A 17,753-nucleotide genomic window follows, 5' to 3' on the forward strand; every position below is an offset into this window, starting at 1 on the left:
CGCTCGTTGTCGTAGGTTTTAGACCACAGTCACTTTTTGCATGTTGCTAAAACTTTATATTTACCAACATGCAGTTTATGACTGTTGTTAATTATAAATTTGACAACATTTCATCTGTGCACGTTGTTAAAATGATGTTGCCTTATCCCAATTTTCTTGTAGTGAGTCCTTGTCATGTATAAAATAGACCCACTAGTACACAAGTAAGAGTCTATCTCATGTAAAAATTAGCTCAAGAGTTGAGAGTTGTCTCAAGTTTATATTTAATTCAATAAGTTTTCTCAACCTATCTGAGATTTTTTCCTTATCATCCCCATCACTTGCAAACCAATATATCTTTTTTTTTTTTTTTGGTCTTTATCATGCGGAAAAATACATAGTATGTGCCAACTTGTGCATAACTATGAATCTAATACCATATAAAGGTATGCGAGTCTAATTCATACTCTAAAATTAGCTCAAGAGTTAAGGATTGCCTCTAATTTATATTACTAGTTCAGTAACTAATCTCAGCATATGGTGGCTCCACTAGAGGAAAGTGTTTTGCACATATATACATAAATTCTAATGAGTAAAATTATTCATGATGATACAACCACATTAATGGATAATCAGTAGTAATTGAACCATGAAAGTGTCATTCTTCGTTTAAGGGTGCCTTTGACATATTGTTTGCACAAAAAAAAAAAAAAAAGCGCTAAAAAAAGCCCCAATTAAGGATGTCCATTGTACCCACATATGTAAGCATATGTGAGTTCTGAAACTCTTCAAAAAGATAAATTTATATTATTCGGAGTATAAATTTATCTTGGAGAGTTTGGAGCAGATTTGATTTGTGTTTTCGTAAAATTTAATATTCAAACAACTACTACTTCTTTAAAAGAATAAATAAACAAATAAATAAGGTGAATAATTTTTGTTGAATTAGCGTGGTGATTAATTATAGCGATATTGAAATTTTAATGCATGATCTTCTAAGATTTGTTTTAGTTTTGAGATTTCAGATCATAGTTGTTTGATTTATATTTTATTATTTTGTGTTTTCAAATCTTCGTGTGAAAATGTCAACTACGCTTGCGCAAATCTTGCTTTGTCCATCTTTAAAAGATCTGAAGAAGCTTCGATTGCTCCCAAACTTTTAGAAAGAATTCAAAAATATTAATGTATACCGCATGATATGCTCTCACTGTTTAGAAAAAAAATGTACTGCCAGAGTTTATTTTTAAATATTCTCAAACTGCATTCTGTTTTCTTACTATATTTTGGGAAAATCAGTATAATTGAGATGCGAATAAGGTCGACAATTATACTATTAAAATGCAATACATGTGTTATTTACGCATTGCTTATCTAAATAGTTTGTTTTATTTGCGCATTGTTTATATATATATATATATTTATCTATAGTGTATAACGAGGATTCCCAATCTTTTAAATATAATAAATATGAAAAATCGTTCTTCGTTTCTTGCATGGCCATTTTAATAAAGCAGGTTAAGTTAACGTGAAGTTATATTTTTGATCATTCTGCCATCTGAAGTAAGACCACAAAGTCGTGACTATTGTGTAAAAGAAAAGTGAAAACAGATCAAAGGTGAACAGTTTGACCTATAATTTCTCTGTTAACAAAACTATAATTATTTTTTATCGAACCCAAAAAAAGTAAAAAAAAAAAAAAAGTGTCCAATAAGCATTTAGCCTCAATAATTGCATGCATGCACAGATAATGTTCATGAAAAATCGACAGTGTTGATGCAAGAATTTTCGTGCACCAGCAGGAAGGCCGAATAACCTTGGTGGTGAGGATCCTGGGTAAAATACCGGAGATGGAAAATGCGGTTGCTAGCTTTTGAATTGCTTTCATAGATACGAAATATATCCAATGATACAGTAAAGAAATAACATATGATAGTAACAAACCAATTAGCTAGATCTCTTCTTTTTAAGCTGACCTTGGTCTTTGTCACCTTGATGATAAGATCCTTCGTGGTAGAAATAGTAAAGAACAGGTGAGGATCTCCTCATGAAGCTATTTCGAAGTCAATAAGTAATGGTGAGGTCAGCAAGAACCTTCTCTCTTAATTAGTTGGTCTTCCCTCTCTCCTCGATCATCTCTTCAATTATATGGGTGCTATCTCCACGAGTTAAAAGACTTATTTGTGTTCTTGTTTGTAGAGAAAGTAGAATATTCCTGTGTTACGTTCCTCATTCTTAATCCACCATAGTTCTTCTGTTGGACATTTGTTCTATTTTCGTTAGTTGTGATTCCTCATCCTTAATCCATAACTCTTCTATTGGACACATGTTCTCCTTTCGTTAGTTGTTGAGATTTCTTAATGAAATTTTACTATAAGAAAAAAAAAATAGTAAGTAGAGATTAATAAAATCACCTTAAGTACTTTTTTGAGATAAAAGTCACCTCAAGTACTTTAGAAATGATTAACTTAGTTTTTAAGTTATTTTCATATTTAGATATTGAGCATGCTGTCGTATATTTTATTTTATTTTTTATATCAACATGGTGGCATTTTTTTTTTCTTTTTTTTTTTTTGGTATAACAGATAATATATGTGCCCTCGCACCTCGCTCTTTGAAATTCTAATGCATCGGATACAAGGTAATTCATATCAAAAAGACAATTTTAATAAGATAATCTTCGAATACTCTCATTGATGATGTGAACCCTTACCCGCAGCCTCTGCAGTAAAGCCTTCACTAGCTGGCTAAGCCTTTAATTAGTAATGACACATTAATAATATGATCAATCGACCATTGATCTTCTTGGTATCACAATGAATCCCATGTTTCAAGCATGCAATGAAAGAAAAAGGTAAATGTCTGCTTATCTGCCCATTTGTGAGTTTGCTTGGATTTTCTTTCAAGCCCTCGAGTCAATGAAGCAATTAAAATTAACGAAAAAGTAAAACGACCCAAATTCATAACTCTCCCTACAAAATGGTATCCATTCAGTAGTGGATGCACTCCAAACCAGCCAGTTCATCAGGGAGATTTGAAATTATTTCATCATGAGCAAACATCAATTAACTAGTTTCTTGATTGTCCTCTTGAACTTGGGCACTTTGGTCCCTTCTCTAGCTTATGACTACTCATATAATCCTCCTCCTCCTCTTCCTTCACCAAGCTGTCCCCCACCGCCTCAGTCGCCGAGCCCTAAGCCGCCGCCGCCACCACCAATTGTTTACCCAACTCCTTGTCCCCCAGTTACAAAACCACCACCCACGCCAGAGGTGAAACCCACTCCTCCTCTTCCAGTTGTAAAACCACCACCACCACCAAAACAACAAACTTGTCCAATTGATGCTCTCAAGCTTGGTGCATGCGTCGATGTCCTTGAAGGTTTAATTCACACTGGTCTTGCTCGCGACGTTAAGAAGAAATGCTGCCCATTGCTTGACGGGCTAGCAGACTTGGATGCTGCAATATGTCTTTGCACTGCCATTAGAATTAAGGCTCTAAACCTCATCGATATCCTCGCACCCCTCTCTTTGCATGTACTTGTCACCGACTGCGGCAAACATCCGCCAGTAGGATTTCAGTGTCCTACCAATTAATTGGTGACGCCCCATGCATACCATGCAGTTTGCGTGAAAAGGAGATCTTAATCGATCATATTAATGATTGCATGTTACTATTTTCGTTTATTTTCTCATAAAAAAATAATAATAATAACGTGTGGGAGCTTCAAGTTAGTAGTACTTGGAAGGCATGCACGTGCGTGTGTGCGTATGCCTTATCCATCAGTGATATCGCTTATCAGTTGTAAAACCAATATTGTATGTTGTGCAATCCAAATAAGAAAAAAAAAATGAATGTTGTGGAATAAATATTATTTACTGACAAATTGTTTGGCATTTATTTTAGGGAGAGTGACATTTTATTTCTTCTTAAAATTTATTTCTAACACTTTTAACTTTTAATATATGTTTAATACACCATTTTATTCAGATGTTTGAACATTACTAACAAAATACAGTTTTGAACGGTAAAATTTATATTTCAATAAATAACTTAACTAATTTTTAATCTGCAGAGGTTTGGGCTAGCCAATTTGGACATGAGAATGTCACCTTTATTCTTCAACCTGTATTTTTCCTATTGTCGTTTTAACTCCAAAGATGAAATGAGATAAAGAAAAAAAAAAAAGCTACTAGGGACTAAATAGGTAAATAGAAAGTTTAGGAGAGATTAAAATACTATTCTTCTTTTAGTTTCTATATTTTAAGTTAAGTATTTATTTAGTCCCTATTTTTAAAAAGTATCTCAAGACAATCATGTTGCAAAACATGTTACACTCCTATCCTTTCTTTATTTTTTATTTTACAATAATACATTTGCAATAATATTCTTGAAGATATTAATAAATAGGAAAAAAAATAGAAACTTATCAAATTAACCTTAAAAGTAATATAAAAAATTACACAAATTTTTATATTATTATTTTACGTTTAGGATTAATTTAATAAATTCATTTTTTATAAAATAATTATTCATAAGATTGTTGTAAGGTTATTAAAAAATTTTTAATTGACTGATATTAATTTGTTTATAAATCATTATTAGTAAAATTGTTGCACGGTACAAAAAATACTATTTCTTTCACATAGATATTTATTGGTTAATTTACTAATAAATGATGAATAATTAATTTACCAATTAACTTTTTTATAGATAAATTAATTAATGTCAAGAATATTGTTGGAAGGGCTAAATAGAAAGAAAAACTAAGGGTAAGAATGTAACGTATTTAACTACAAGAGTGTTTTGAAGTATTATATGGGTGCTAAAAGACTTATTTGTGTTATTTCCACGAGTTAAAAGACTTATTTGTGTTCTTGTTTGTAGAGAAAGTAGAATATTTATGTGTTATGTTTCTCATTCTTAATCCATAACTCTTCTGTTGGACATGTGTCCTATTTTCGTTGGCTGTTGATTTCTCATCATTAATCCATAACTCTTCTATTGGACATGTGTCCTACTTTCGTTAGTTGTTGAGATTTCTTGATGAAATTTTGCTATGAGGAAAAAGATAAAATAGTAAGTAAAGATTAATAAAATCACCTCAAGTATTTTTTTGAGATAAAGGTCAGCTCATGCGCTTTAGAAATGATCAACTTAGTTTTTAAGCTATTTTCATATTTAGATATTGAGAATGTTGTCGTATATTCTATTTTTTTATATCCACATGGTGGCATTTTTTTTTTCTTTTTTTTTTGGGTATAACAGATAATATATGTGCCCTCGCCCCTCGCTCTTTGAAATTCTAATGCATCGGATACAAGGTAATTCATATCAAAAAGACAATTTTAATAAGATAATCTTCGAATACTCTCATTGATGATGTGAACCCTTACCCGCAGCCTCTGCAGTAAAGCCTTCACTAGCTGGCTAAGCCTTTAATTAGTAATGACACATTAATAATATGATCAATCGACCATTGATCTTCTTGGTATCACAATGAATCCCATGTTTCAAGCATGCAATGAAAGAAAAAGGTAAATGTCTGTTTATCTGCCCATTTGTGAGTTTGCTTGGATTTTCCTTTAAGCCCTCGAGTCAATGAAGCAATAAAAAATCATTAAAAAGTAAAACGACCCAAATACAAAACTCTCTCTATAAAAAGGCACCCATTCAGTAGTGAATGCACTCCAAACCAGCCAGTTCGTTAGGGAGTTTTTGAAATTATTTCATCATGAGCAAATATCAATTAACTAGTTTCTTGATTGTCCTCTTGAACTTGGGCACTTTGGTCTCTTCTCTAGCTAATGACCACTCATATAATCCTCCTCCTCCTCCCCCCGTTACAAAACCACCACCCCCCCCAAAGGTGAAACCCACTCCTCCTCCTCCGGTTTTAAAACCACCACCGCCGGCGCCGCCAAAGCTGAAACCTCCTCCTCCTCCTCTAGTTGTAAAACCACCACCGCCGGGGCCGCCAAAGGTGAAACCTCCTCCTCCTCCTCCAGTTGTAAAACCACCGTCGCCACCGCCGCCAAAGGTGAAACCTCCTCCTCCTCCTCCGCTTGTAAAACCGCCGCCGCCAAAGGTGAAACCTCCTCCTCCTCCAGTTGTAAAACCGCCGCCGCCGCCACCGCCAAAGGTGAAACCTCTTCCTCCTCCTCCAGTTGTAAAACCACCACCACCGCCGCCAAAGGTGAAACCTCCTCCTCCCTCTCCAGTTGTAAAACCACCACCACCACCAAATGTGGGATACCCACCGCCACCAACACAACAAACTTGTCCAATTAATGCTCTCAAGCTTGGTGCATGCGTCGATGTTCTTGGTGGTTTAATTCACATTGGTCTTGGCGACGGTGCTAAGGAGAAATGTTGCCCATTGCTTTATGGGCTAGCTGACTTGGATGCTGCAATATGTCTTTGCACTGCCATTAAAATTAAGGCTCTGAGTCTCATCGATGTTCTCGTACCCATCTCTTTGCAAGTACTTGTCAGCGACTGTGGCAAACATCCGCCGGCCAGATTTCAGTGTCCTATCAATTAATTGTTGACGCCCCATGCATATCATGCAGTCTACGTGAAAAGGAGATCTTAATAGATCGTATTAATAATTGCATGTTACTAGTTTCGTTTAATTTCTCATAAAAAAAATGATAATAATAACGTGTGAGAGCTTCAAGTTAGTAGTACTTGAAGACACGTGCTTGTGTCCGTTTGTCTTATTCAACAATGATATCGCTTATTAATTGTGACACCAATATTGTATTTTGTGCAATCCAAAAAAGAAAAAAAATGAAAAATGAATGTTGTGGAATAAATATTATTTATTGATAAATTGTTGGCATTTTTTTTTTAGGGAGAGTGACATTTTATTTCCTCTTAAAATTTATTTTTACCAGTTTAGTTTTTAGTAGATGTTTAAAACCCTATTTCATTCTGATGTTTGAACAGTTATTAAAAAAAATACACTTTTGAAAGGTAAAAGTTACATTTTAATAAATAATTTAACTAATTTTAATTTGCAGAGGTTTGGGCTAGCCAATTAGGACATGAAAATGTCACCTTTATTCTTCAGCAATGTATTTTTTTCTATTATCATTTTAACTCCAACGAGGAAAGGTGATAATAATAAAAAAAAAATTTAGCTACTAGGGAGTAGGAATTTAACAGGTAAAGAGAAAGTTTAGAAAGGATTAAAATTTTATTCTCCTTATATTTTCCATATTTTGAGTTAAGTGTTCTTCTAGTCCTTATATTTAAAAACTATCTCAAGACACCTTGTTAATTATTATGTTACTCTCTTATTCTTAATTTTTCTATTCTTTTACAATAATATCATTGTCATAATATTCCCGAGGATGTAATAATATCCTTGAGGATATGAATAAATAGAAAAAGTAATAATTTATCAAATTAACCATATTATTATTTTACTTTTAGGATTAATTTACTAAATTCATTTTTTGTAAGACAATTATTCATAAGATTGTTGTAAAGATATTAAAAATTATTCTAATAGGCTAACATTAATTGTTATAAATCATTATTAATAAATTTATTGCACAAGTACAAAAAATACTACTTTTTTCACACTGATATTTATTGGTTAATTTACTAATAAATAACTAATAGTTAATTTTGTTAGCCTAAAAGGGTCACACATATTGTAATTTTGATGATAACAAACATGTGTCTTAAGTGATTTGAAAAATATTGTATTTCACATTTTGACTAGTTCTTGAAAGATAATATTTATAAGGAAGTGAGTCACGTGAAATCAAGTTTAAGACACTCAACGGAAAACGGCGTGATCAATAATAAAGTTTAAAGCTTAACAGACTCATTATTGCAACAATTCTTGTAAAGCCGGTATGATTTAATATATGTATGGCTTAGTATTTGAGAAACTCAAGATTTTTAATAAATCATCATTTTTCATAAACCAAAGGTTTTACAATTATAAGCCAAGTATTTTATGAAGTTAGTTATTTTTCAAGATGTGGACTAAAATGAAAAAGTTTTGTAATCTTTGATTTTAATAAGTGTTGTTTTGAATTTTGGAGTTGGACTTATTTGTAAATATTTGAAACGTTTTGAGCCATACTATAATTTATAAACGTATGAGGGCCTGAGTGTAGATATCCTAAATAGACAAAAAGTTAGCGGCTAACGGCCTGCGGACTAGCGGCTAGCCGCTTGAGGAAAACTTCACATTTTCAAATTTTGGACTAAAATGAAAAAAAAGTTTTGAAAACTTTGAAATTTATAAGTATTATGTTAAATTTTGAAAAGGACTGTTTTGAAAATTATTATCATGTATTGGGTCATATCACAATTTTAAAAAGTTTTGGAAATAACAAGTATTATTTAGAAATTATGAGATTGGACCGTTTGTAAAGTTCTATGACGTTTTGGGCCATAGTATAATAATTGTAGCAAAATTCAAATTTAATGGTAACTTTACTGTTCTGAAGCGGGGAGCCAGATAAATTAAGCGGCTAACCACTTGGTTGCTGGAATTTACCTATAACGGCTAGTTTTTGGGTTTTTGCTATAAAAAATCAACTGAAACTTCAATTTCAAAACTCTTGCAAGCATAAACAAGTGTAAACAACATATTTGGAGCTTCCAAATTCGAAAATCATCATAGATTAAATCTTCATTGAGATATCATTTGTTCATCTACTCTAAAAGAGAGTTCTTTGTTGTAATCTTTATTTTCTTATCAAAATTGTGAGTGTATAAGTGTGAGAAATACTTGAGTGAAGAGATTGAGAGATAATCTCTTGGTTGCAAAGATTTATTGACACCTTATAAGTCAATTGTAAAGAACTTGAAGTCATGGGAAGCTTGGATAATGAAATCATCGAGCTTGGTTGGCTTGAAGGTGTGGACGTAGGCGGGGATTGCCAAACCACGTAAAAATTGTTGTGTTTGCTCTCTCTTCCCTTTACTATTTTATTATTGTGCTTTATTGAAATTATTGTTTTTTATTTGATTAATGCAATAGATTAAATTGTCGTGCGACATATTTAGTGTAAGTTTTAAAATCTCAATTCAACCCCTTCTTGGGTTGCATAACTTGCATTTCAAATTTACCAATTAACTTTTTTTATAGATAAATTAATTAATGTCAAGAATATTGTTGGAAGGGTTAGATAAAAAGAAAAAGTAAGGGTAAGAATGTAACATATTTAACTATAGGAGCGTTTGAGGTACTTTTTAAAATATAACGGCTAAATTGGCACTTAAATCAAAATATAGAGATTAAATGAGTATTTAAACATCATTATTAATTCTTTCTTTTTCTTGGTTTTTCTTATTTTTATTCCCTGTTGCTGCTGAGGTTCATTTGAAAAATAGTTATATTAATTTTTTTTTTCGAAGAATATCTAAGCCTAATTTGATAACAATATCTATTTCATCTGCGACATTAAGATGTAAAAGAAAGCACATTTTTTAAATTTTTTATGGCCTTAATATCAATCTAATGTGATGTGTATATCAGAAGGTAGAGATAATTATTCATTTAAAGATTGCCAATATTTATTTAATAATAATAATTTCCTTTATTGCATGGCCAATTTAAAATAAGAGATCATATGACTAGTATGTGAAAAAGAAAGAAACGACTAAAACACATTAATAGACAACAATTCCATAAAAAAATTATACTTGGGGTGAAAAGGAAAATTAACTCTAAAAAAAAATAAAAACTAATCAATAATAATAACATAATAAAAAATTTATTTGTACAAACAAATGTGACATAACAATATTCTTTGAATGAAAACATAAATAAATAAATAAATAAAAATCATGTGAGTTAAGTGGCATTTTTATTCAACCAATGCTGAATGCTATATTAATTTGTACCTTGTACAAGATAATTTATAAAAGAAGCTTGCAACTCTGTCATCGCTGAAAAAGAATTATATATGTGTGCTTGAATTTAAGATGCTCATGCAATCGTTTGGAAAGAGGTTCTCCAACGGAGATATCAAAGTTGCTCACTCATGATATGTTCATGGGTCTCCCACGCTCTTTTTTTTTTTTAATGGTTTCTCTCCTGTAATTTTAGTTGCATTTGCTTCCTTTTTTTTAATATTATGGTTTTTTTTACGATATTGAATCTTTTTCTTTTAGAGATAAGATTCATTATGTCTTTAGGTTAAGATTCAATGCTCAAGTGAACTTGTTCGCATTCTAATTCTGAGCTAATTTGATTTACTTTAGTTTTTTAATTTTATATTAATGAATTCTCTCGCCTTGTGGAAATTCGATCCCTTTTTAAAATAAAAATGCCATAATGTTGATATATTTCAGAGTCAAAGATTAATTTCTTCATTTCAATTTTTCTCGAAGTCAGTCACTTTGGCCTTACTCTGCCACGATATGTTCTTGACTTTCAAAAGGTGGCACCACGGTCATCGTTAAAGAAAATATTTACAAATAATAGTGATGAAAATAGACAATGCACTCAATTTTCTCTGAATTAAGCAAAAAATCAATAAAATGTCTATGAAATTCCTCCTTCCGCCAAAATTTATGAAAAAAGAAAATGACCCATTCATTTTATTTTGTACATTTGTGCAAATTGCCCCTCTGGGAAAAGATGTTTGAGTATTGCTGAATACCTGTAAATTAAAAAAACGAAAATATCTGTGCAGAGTTTGTTACCTTTTATGGTTTATAATAACAGAAAATTTTGAACCCCATATTTGAGAAGATTTTAGCATGCTTTCTCAATCATGGGCAAAACAAAGCACTACATGTTAATAATATAATGCCTCAATTATCAAAACCGTGTTTTCTTGATTCTCTTTATCCTCCAAACTTTGAAAAGATTATCTCCTAATCCTTGCTGACAGGAACCCAATGCCATGTGGTAAGTTTTGGTGACTGTATGTATGATTATTCTACAATGAAGATAAATTAACCACAAAAACTAACTACTTCTTCTCCCAGCCCTAAACCACCATCTGACGAACCGAAACCTTATAGAAAGTGGAAAATTTGTGAAAAAAAGATAAAAGAAAAATATTTTACAGCTATATTTAGGATTCCCTAAAGTTTTTAGTGATAGAAACCCAAGCGATGTGTAATTTCAATCTATTTTATGAGGATGCAAGCCTTTATTATAAAATATTATAAAATAATTAAAAATTAAGATTCCCTCACAATCTTAAACTTCTAAACTAAATTCAAATGTGTGATAGATTGTTAATAAATAAAAGTATAAAAGATCTTTTAAAGTTCAAAGTGGCTTAAATCACCAGAAAATCTAATCTCGAAAATTATTAAATGATTCAAAAAATATCTCATATTACCTAAAAATAGTTAGTTATTAGACTATGAAAACAAGCTTACGGCAACCCTTAATTAAACTTCTGTGCCTTTCAATGAAAACAAGAAAAATTTGAAGTTTAAATTAGAGTTTCTAAAAATTATATTAAAAAACTATTAAAGTTTCATAGTAGTGCTAGGAAATAACTTCAAATGCTATTTTGAAATCCATAAGAGAGGAATTGGCAAAAATATAACTGTTCTTATAGTCTAAGGGTGTGTTTGACACATTGTATTGTATTATGTTGTATTGCATTATTTTAATGCTGGTGTATTGTATTATGATGTATTGCATTAGCACTGTATTATAATAATGTTGTACAATATTTGATGCTACACTTTATTATATTAATGTTTTTGTGATTAACTTAAATTATATATTTAGAAAATAAAATTTATTAGTACCTAGAAAAATATAAAATATAGAAGTCTTAAATTTTAGAAATTTAACATTATTTTTTAGTATAAATATTAAAAAAACATTTTTTTTCATAAAGATTGAAGCTTATAGCCTTATAATCGACAACATAACATTTATTTTAAATTAATATTATTTAAATTTATTCATATATAAATATTTTTATTAGTTATATTAAAATTTTCTATATTAATTACTATAATATAATTAAATAATGTAATATCAAGCTATATTCTTATTTTTATATATTATTTAAGTACTTATTAATCAATTTGATATATTAATTATTATATAATTAAATAATACATTATTTAGTAATATTTTTAATATAATAAAAATTAAAATATGAATAACAATTTATTAATTTATATGAATAATTATGATATAAAACTAAAGAAAATAAAAATTTATATTATATTTAAAAGTTATATTATTTATTATTATTAAAAAAACAAAAGCAAAAGTAAAAAAAAAAAAAAAGAGGCAGCAAATGCAAAAGCACAAAAGCTAATGCGCCAGTTTCCCGACTCCCAGTCGGGTTTAGCTAATGCGGCAGTTTCCCGCATTAGCATACCCCTTAATCCCTTGTAAAATTTTGCCAACATGATATTGGTATTAAGCTAATGTGAACAGTATTTTAATACACTATAATACCATGCACCAAACACAGCCTAAGAATATTAGTTGGGACATAAATAATGTAACGTCTAACATTGAAAGTTTAAATGAAGAAATATTTGACAAAAATTAGCTTATCATCAGCATTAAAAGTGTGAATCTTAAACTAAATTAATGCACGGATAATGTTGCCTTTCAGCATTAATCACAAATGCTTTACAGTCCTCCTAATAAGATTATGAAAAAATTGGCTCTTAGTTAGCACTCCGGCCAAAGTCAGCATCCATGTCATCGGAGTCCCATCTTCCATTTCCTCATCTTCATGATCCGCCGCTTGAAACTGTATATCAGATAATCTTTCCTGACGCTGGACGCATGTTGCTTGCTGTGACTTTGATAGATTATTAAGAAGCTGATGCAGCGGAAGTTTAATGTTCAAAATATTCCGTTGATTCTAGAGAATACAGGAACAAAAGAACAACTAAATTCACGTTGATTCAAAAGAATACCGCGAATTTAGGGATTAAGACTCGTTGATTCCGCAGAATACCGAGAATTAATTGTTCAAATACTCACAAAGAGATTTGAAAATTGAAATATTATTAATCTCAAAATTCTCTCCTCAAAAGCTACAAAAGACACTTATTTATACTAAGTAAGACTTATCCTAATATGATTAGAAAACCTATTTTAATAAGACTTATGCCTAAATTAGGAATATTACTCAAATAAGCAATACCTAAACAATAAGACTCTAAATAGGAAACCAAATTAAACTAGAATACAAATTAATTAAAATATTCCTAAATATTATACATTTAAATATAATTAGGATTTCTTGAATTTCATGCTCTGCATCATTCCCGCCAGGTTGGAGAAAATTCGTCCTCGAATTTTGTATGTTGTAGTCTTCAAGAACATCTTCATGTGCATAAGGATTAATTTTTAAAACAGAGCTTTGACATAGACGACAAACTTTAAATTTTCCAACTTTTGTAATAATGTCCATCCAATCACTCCAATGGCGTAAAATAAATTCTTCTATCAACAACTTCTCCAATAATGTCTTCTCGTATTGTTCGTGTCGAACTTCAACATAGTTGAGGAAAAACGATTTCTTCTCATAATCCACTAACTGTTGAAAAATATCACAACTCTTTTTGTCTTCTTTCAGCAAATCAAGAGAACAATAAGAGATTGTATCAACAACTATCTCTCTCTCCTCCACAAGATCAAAAGATGGATGAACAATTACCTCTTCTTGTCCCACAATATCAAGATACTCATCAAATTTTGGCGATTGATCCAAATCAATGTCTTTGTGTTGAGGATTTGTTGTAGACATGAATGGCCAATTAATATTCTCCTCGGAAGGAATAATACTATCGAAAGGAACAAAGTTACTATTTTCCTCATTATCTTCATAACAACCATCATCGTGAACAACGTCATCAAATCCATATGCATGCTTTATGTGTAAAGATTTTCTATCTCGAATTTTCTCTAAATCTTGAGAAATTGAATGGAAAATCCTCAACATCTTAACTAAAACATCTCTCAAGATGAAATCTTCACGTCGATGTTGTGATTTCATGATATAATTTTTTTCTTTTTTTTCTTTTTTTTCCTATGCTTTTTTGGTGTTGTTTGGGTTTTTTTTTTTAAAACTAAATGGAAAAAAACAAAAAGGAGAAAGGAAACGTTTGGTGGTAGATGGGATTATATGAGTAATACCAGGTTTTGTCTCTGATACCAAACTGATGCAGCGGAAGTTTAATGTTCAAAATATTCCATTGATTCTAGAGAATACCGGAACAAAAGAACAACTAAATTCACGTTGATTCAAAAGAATACCGCGAATTTAGGGATTAAGACTCGTTGATTCTGCAGAATACCGAGAATTAACTGTTCAAATACTCACAAAGAGATTTGAAAATTGAAATATTATTAAACTCAAAATTCTCTCCTCAAAAGCTACAAAAGACACTTATTTATACTAAGTAAGACTTATCCTAATATGATTAGAAAACCTATTTTAATAAGACTTATGCCTAAATTAGGAATATTACCCAAATAAGCAATACCTAAACAATAAGACTCTAAATAGGAAACCAAATTAAACTAGAATACAAATTAATTAAAATATTTCTAAATATTATACATTTAAATATAATTAAGATTTCTTCAATTTCATGCTCTGCATCAGAAGCTGAGCTCTTATTTCATCCAAATGCCTACGTTTGTTTTTATTCTTCAGTTACTTATTTGAGCCACAAAAAGTGTATACTTAGGACCACAATAGTTCATATATTATTCTTTCTATAAATACTCTTGTTTTGGGCAGTTACAAAGGCGTAGAGTGGTAGAGGGCTACAGGCATCGGGCACGGCTTGTTTGAGGTCTCATGTTTCAATTCCCAAATGAGCCTCAGGAACACCCAGCTGCTTCCATCAAACACTTGGCCAAGCAGCATTATTCAGCTACTTTTAACTCTTATTAAGTCATTTTAAGTGCTGCTGTTAAATAGAGAAATTTTAGAATACATTAGAGATAATACAACTAATTAATGTGTGTATGGCATGCGTAATCGAACTCAATATAACCTCAACTTGAACGGTAGTTTTTATTTTTCAAAATAAATACTTATTATTATTATTATTTACTTATTGTGTGCTTGATATAGTAAATCTGATTATATTTTAAAATTTATCCCGTTAAGGAAATTACTAAGCATCAAGCCACTAACAATCTCTACCAGCAGTATTTGAGTGAGAACGGTCCCTTATCAAAAGAAAAATCAAATGCTTGAGTAATACATAATTGAAACCAGCATAGAACTTTTTTTAAGAGGTCTATCCAGTTATTATTTTTTTTTATAATTTTTAATTTTTACTTTTCTTGGGATATATGGACCATGGCCTCCAGGGAATACCGGCAACTTTAAAAAATAAATTAACGTTTGACTGGTTGTAATACCCAACGTACTAGAAAACAACAATACGAATCGCACATTTACAAGTGTAAAATCGCAGGGGATCATGTGGAAATGTCATGCGAAATTAACGTGCATATTACAAATTGTATCTGTCAATTTTTTGTGTTTTCGAATCTTCGTGTGGAAATGTCAACATATATTCTTTCGCGCAAATCTCGCTTTGCCCTTCTTTAAGAGGGAAAAGATATGGAGAAATATACACATATACGGTACAGCTAGATTTAAATTTTTAATATTCTCAAACTGCATGCATTGAGTTTTACTATTGGCAGAAGCAGTACTTTTCAGATACGGACGAGTTCAACAATTATATTAAAAATGCAATATATGTGTTATGTCTCTGCCCATTTTTTCTATTTATGCGTTGTTTATGTATGCATGTATGGTGTACAACGTGGATTCACAAACTTTAAAAAATATATATTAAATATGAAATTAATATTATACCACGTTTCTTGCATGGCTATTTAAATAGAGGTTAAGTTAAAGAGAAGATATATTTTTTATCATTCTGCCATTTGAAGTAAGACCAAAAAGTCATGAACTATTGAGTATAAAACAAAAACAGAGTACCAGTGAACAGTTTAGGCTATAATTTCTATGTTTAATTAGAAACTGTAATTATTTATTGGAAATTATCGACTCAAAAAGGGAGGAAAAAAGTGTCCAAGCATACAGCTAGCCTTCATAATATCACAGCTAATGTTCATGAAAAATTGAGAGTACAGGTGTCCTCGCTCGTTCTTTGAAATTGTAATGCAGAGCTTCCCAAGTCATGAAATTAATTCTGTGAAAAGATAATTTAATTTGATAAGATAATCCTCAAATGCTCTCTCATTGATGGTGAACCCTTACCCACATGCATACAAAGTATCTATGTCTTAGCTATAGCAAAGAGTGAATTTAATTATTAATAACATCTTAATACTATAATCAATCGACTATTGATCTTCTTAGTATCATAATCAATAACGTGAAAGGAAAAAAAAAAAACTGAAAAAGCATGGAGGAGAAAAAGGGTAAATGTTTGTCTATCTATCCACTTTTGAAGTTGGTGATGGTTGTCGAAGCCAGCAAAAATAAATACATACTCTAAATAAATTGTGTATAGTGATTGAGCAGGGTCGTGTCCACAGAGATCGGTAATTATTTAAATCCTTTTAAAATTAAAATGCAAAATGGGGGAATTGTTGACAATAATAAAAATCAAATTAAAATAATAAGAATGCAAATTAAAATTGTAATTCCAATTGGGGAAAGCTTTGGTTGAAGGAATTAACTTAGCTTGATTCGACTACTGATAATTAATTCAAATATAAATCATTAATACTTATGAATAGACTGGTTATAGCTACTGAGACCCTCTAATAGTCAATCTCTCCTTAACTAGTCGATAAATAAGGTACGACCATTGGTTATTTCCCTAATCAATAGACAACCCTAGATACGATCATAGGATTTAATCAATTGACAGCCTGAAAAATCAGAGAGACCCAAATCCTAATCAACAAAAGCATACGATGGTTCATTTAAATTAGATTGTTTATTCTCATAACACAACGCACTGCTATGCTATTTGTCACAAACATTAAAATCTTCATACGATAAATCTTTTAATTGACAATAGATTAAGTTGATAATTAAATAGTGGCCAATTATCTAATTAACAAACATAATCATGACAATAATTTAGAGAATAAATAAATACCCAAAAGCAATAAAACAATTAAAGCATAAGAAATATCTCATAGTAATGACGAATCAAAGCTTTATTAACCTCCAACCAGAATAATAGGTTTAGTTCTTCATAGAGAGAAAAGAAAAATTTAGATATAAGGTTTTTGACAATGGATTCCCCCCTTTAATTCTCTCCCCCCTATTCTCCTCTAGAGTTCTTTTTGAAATAGAATACTAATATCTAAAATATTATCTAAATATTAAATTCGGAATTACAAAAATAACCAAAAAGACAAAACACGTTAAACTAAAAACCGTAGGTCCGTAGTTGACAGCACGCACCCACGTCTTATCAACAAAGTTCTTCTGAAGCTCATAGTTTCTCGAGGAAAACAATCATCCTAAAAAAATCATCTTGTAGCTCAATTTTAGCACCAATCAATAGAATTGCACCTACAGAAATAAAACACAAGTAAATCACTATTATTAAGTACAAAACATTGATATTAAAGGAAGTAAACAATGCAAAACTAGTGCATAAATTGCACTCTAACAGTTGGCTTGGGTTGTCCTTTAAGTACCTGAGTCAAAGAAGCAACAAAAACTAATGAAAAATTAAAATGACCAAAAATTCATAATCTATAAAAAGGCATTAATTCGATAGTGAATGCACTCCAACTCCTAGCTAGCTAGCTCATTAGAGAGTATTGAAATTATTTCATG

The 17,753-nt window shown here is 30.8% G+C and overlaps 2 protein-coding genes across 2 annotated transcripts; both read left to right on the forward strand.

The window, feature by feature from the left end:
* Positions 1–3,026: 3,026 nt before the first annotated feature.
* On the forward strand, positions 3,027–3,572 carry LOC18039176 (36.4 kDa proline-rich protein). The gene has a single exon (XM_024182607.1). The coding sequence runs from the start codon at positions 3,027–3,029 to the stop codon at positions 3,570–3,572; it is 546 nt and encodes a 181-aa protein (XP_024038375.1).
* Positions 3,573–5,710: 2,138 nt separating this feature from the next.
* LOC112097396 (36.4 kDa proline-rich protein-like) lies at positions 5,711–6,642 on the forward strand. Its single transcript, XM_024182608.1, has one exon. The coding sequence runs from the start codon at positions 5,711–5,713 to the stop codon at positions 6,518–6,520; it is 810 nt and encodes a 269-aa protein (XP_024038376.1). The 3' UTR covers positions 6,521–6,642.
* The last annotated feature ends 11,111 nt before the right edge of the window (positions 6,643–17,753 follow it).

Source organism: Citrus clementina, unplaced genomic scaffold (assembly GCF_000493195.1).
Source record: "Citrus clementina cultivar Clemenules unplaced genomic scaffold, Citrus_clementina_v1.0 scaffold_6, whole genome shotgun sequence".
NCBI lineage: Eukaryota > Viridiplantae > Streptophyta > Magnoliopsida > Sapindales > Rutaceae > Citrus > Citrus x clementina.

Bases quoted from the DNA above. Each gene is read 5' to 3' on its own strand.
- LOC18039176 (XM_024182607.1), top strand. From the start codon at position 3,027: ATGAGCAAACATCAATTAACTAGTTTCTTGATTGTCCTCTTGAACTTG.
- LOC112097396 (XM_024182608.1), top strand. From the start codon at position 5,711: ATGAGCAAATATCAATTAACTAGTTTCTTGATTGTCCTCTTGAACTTG.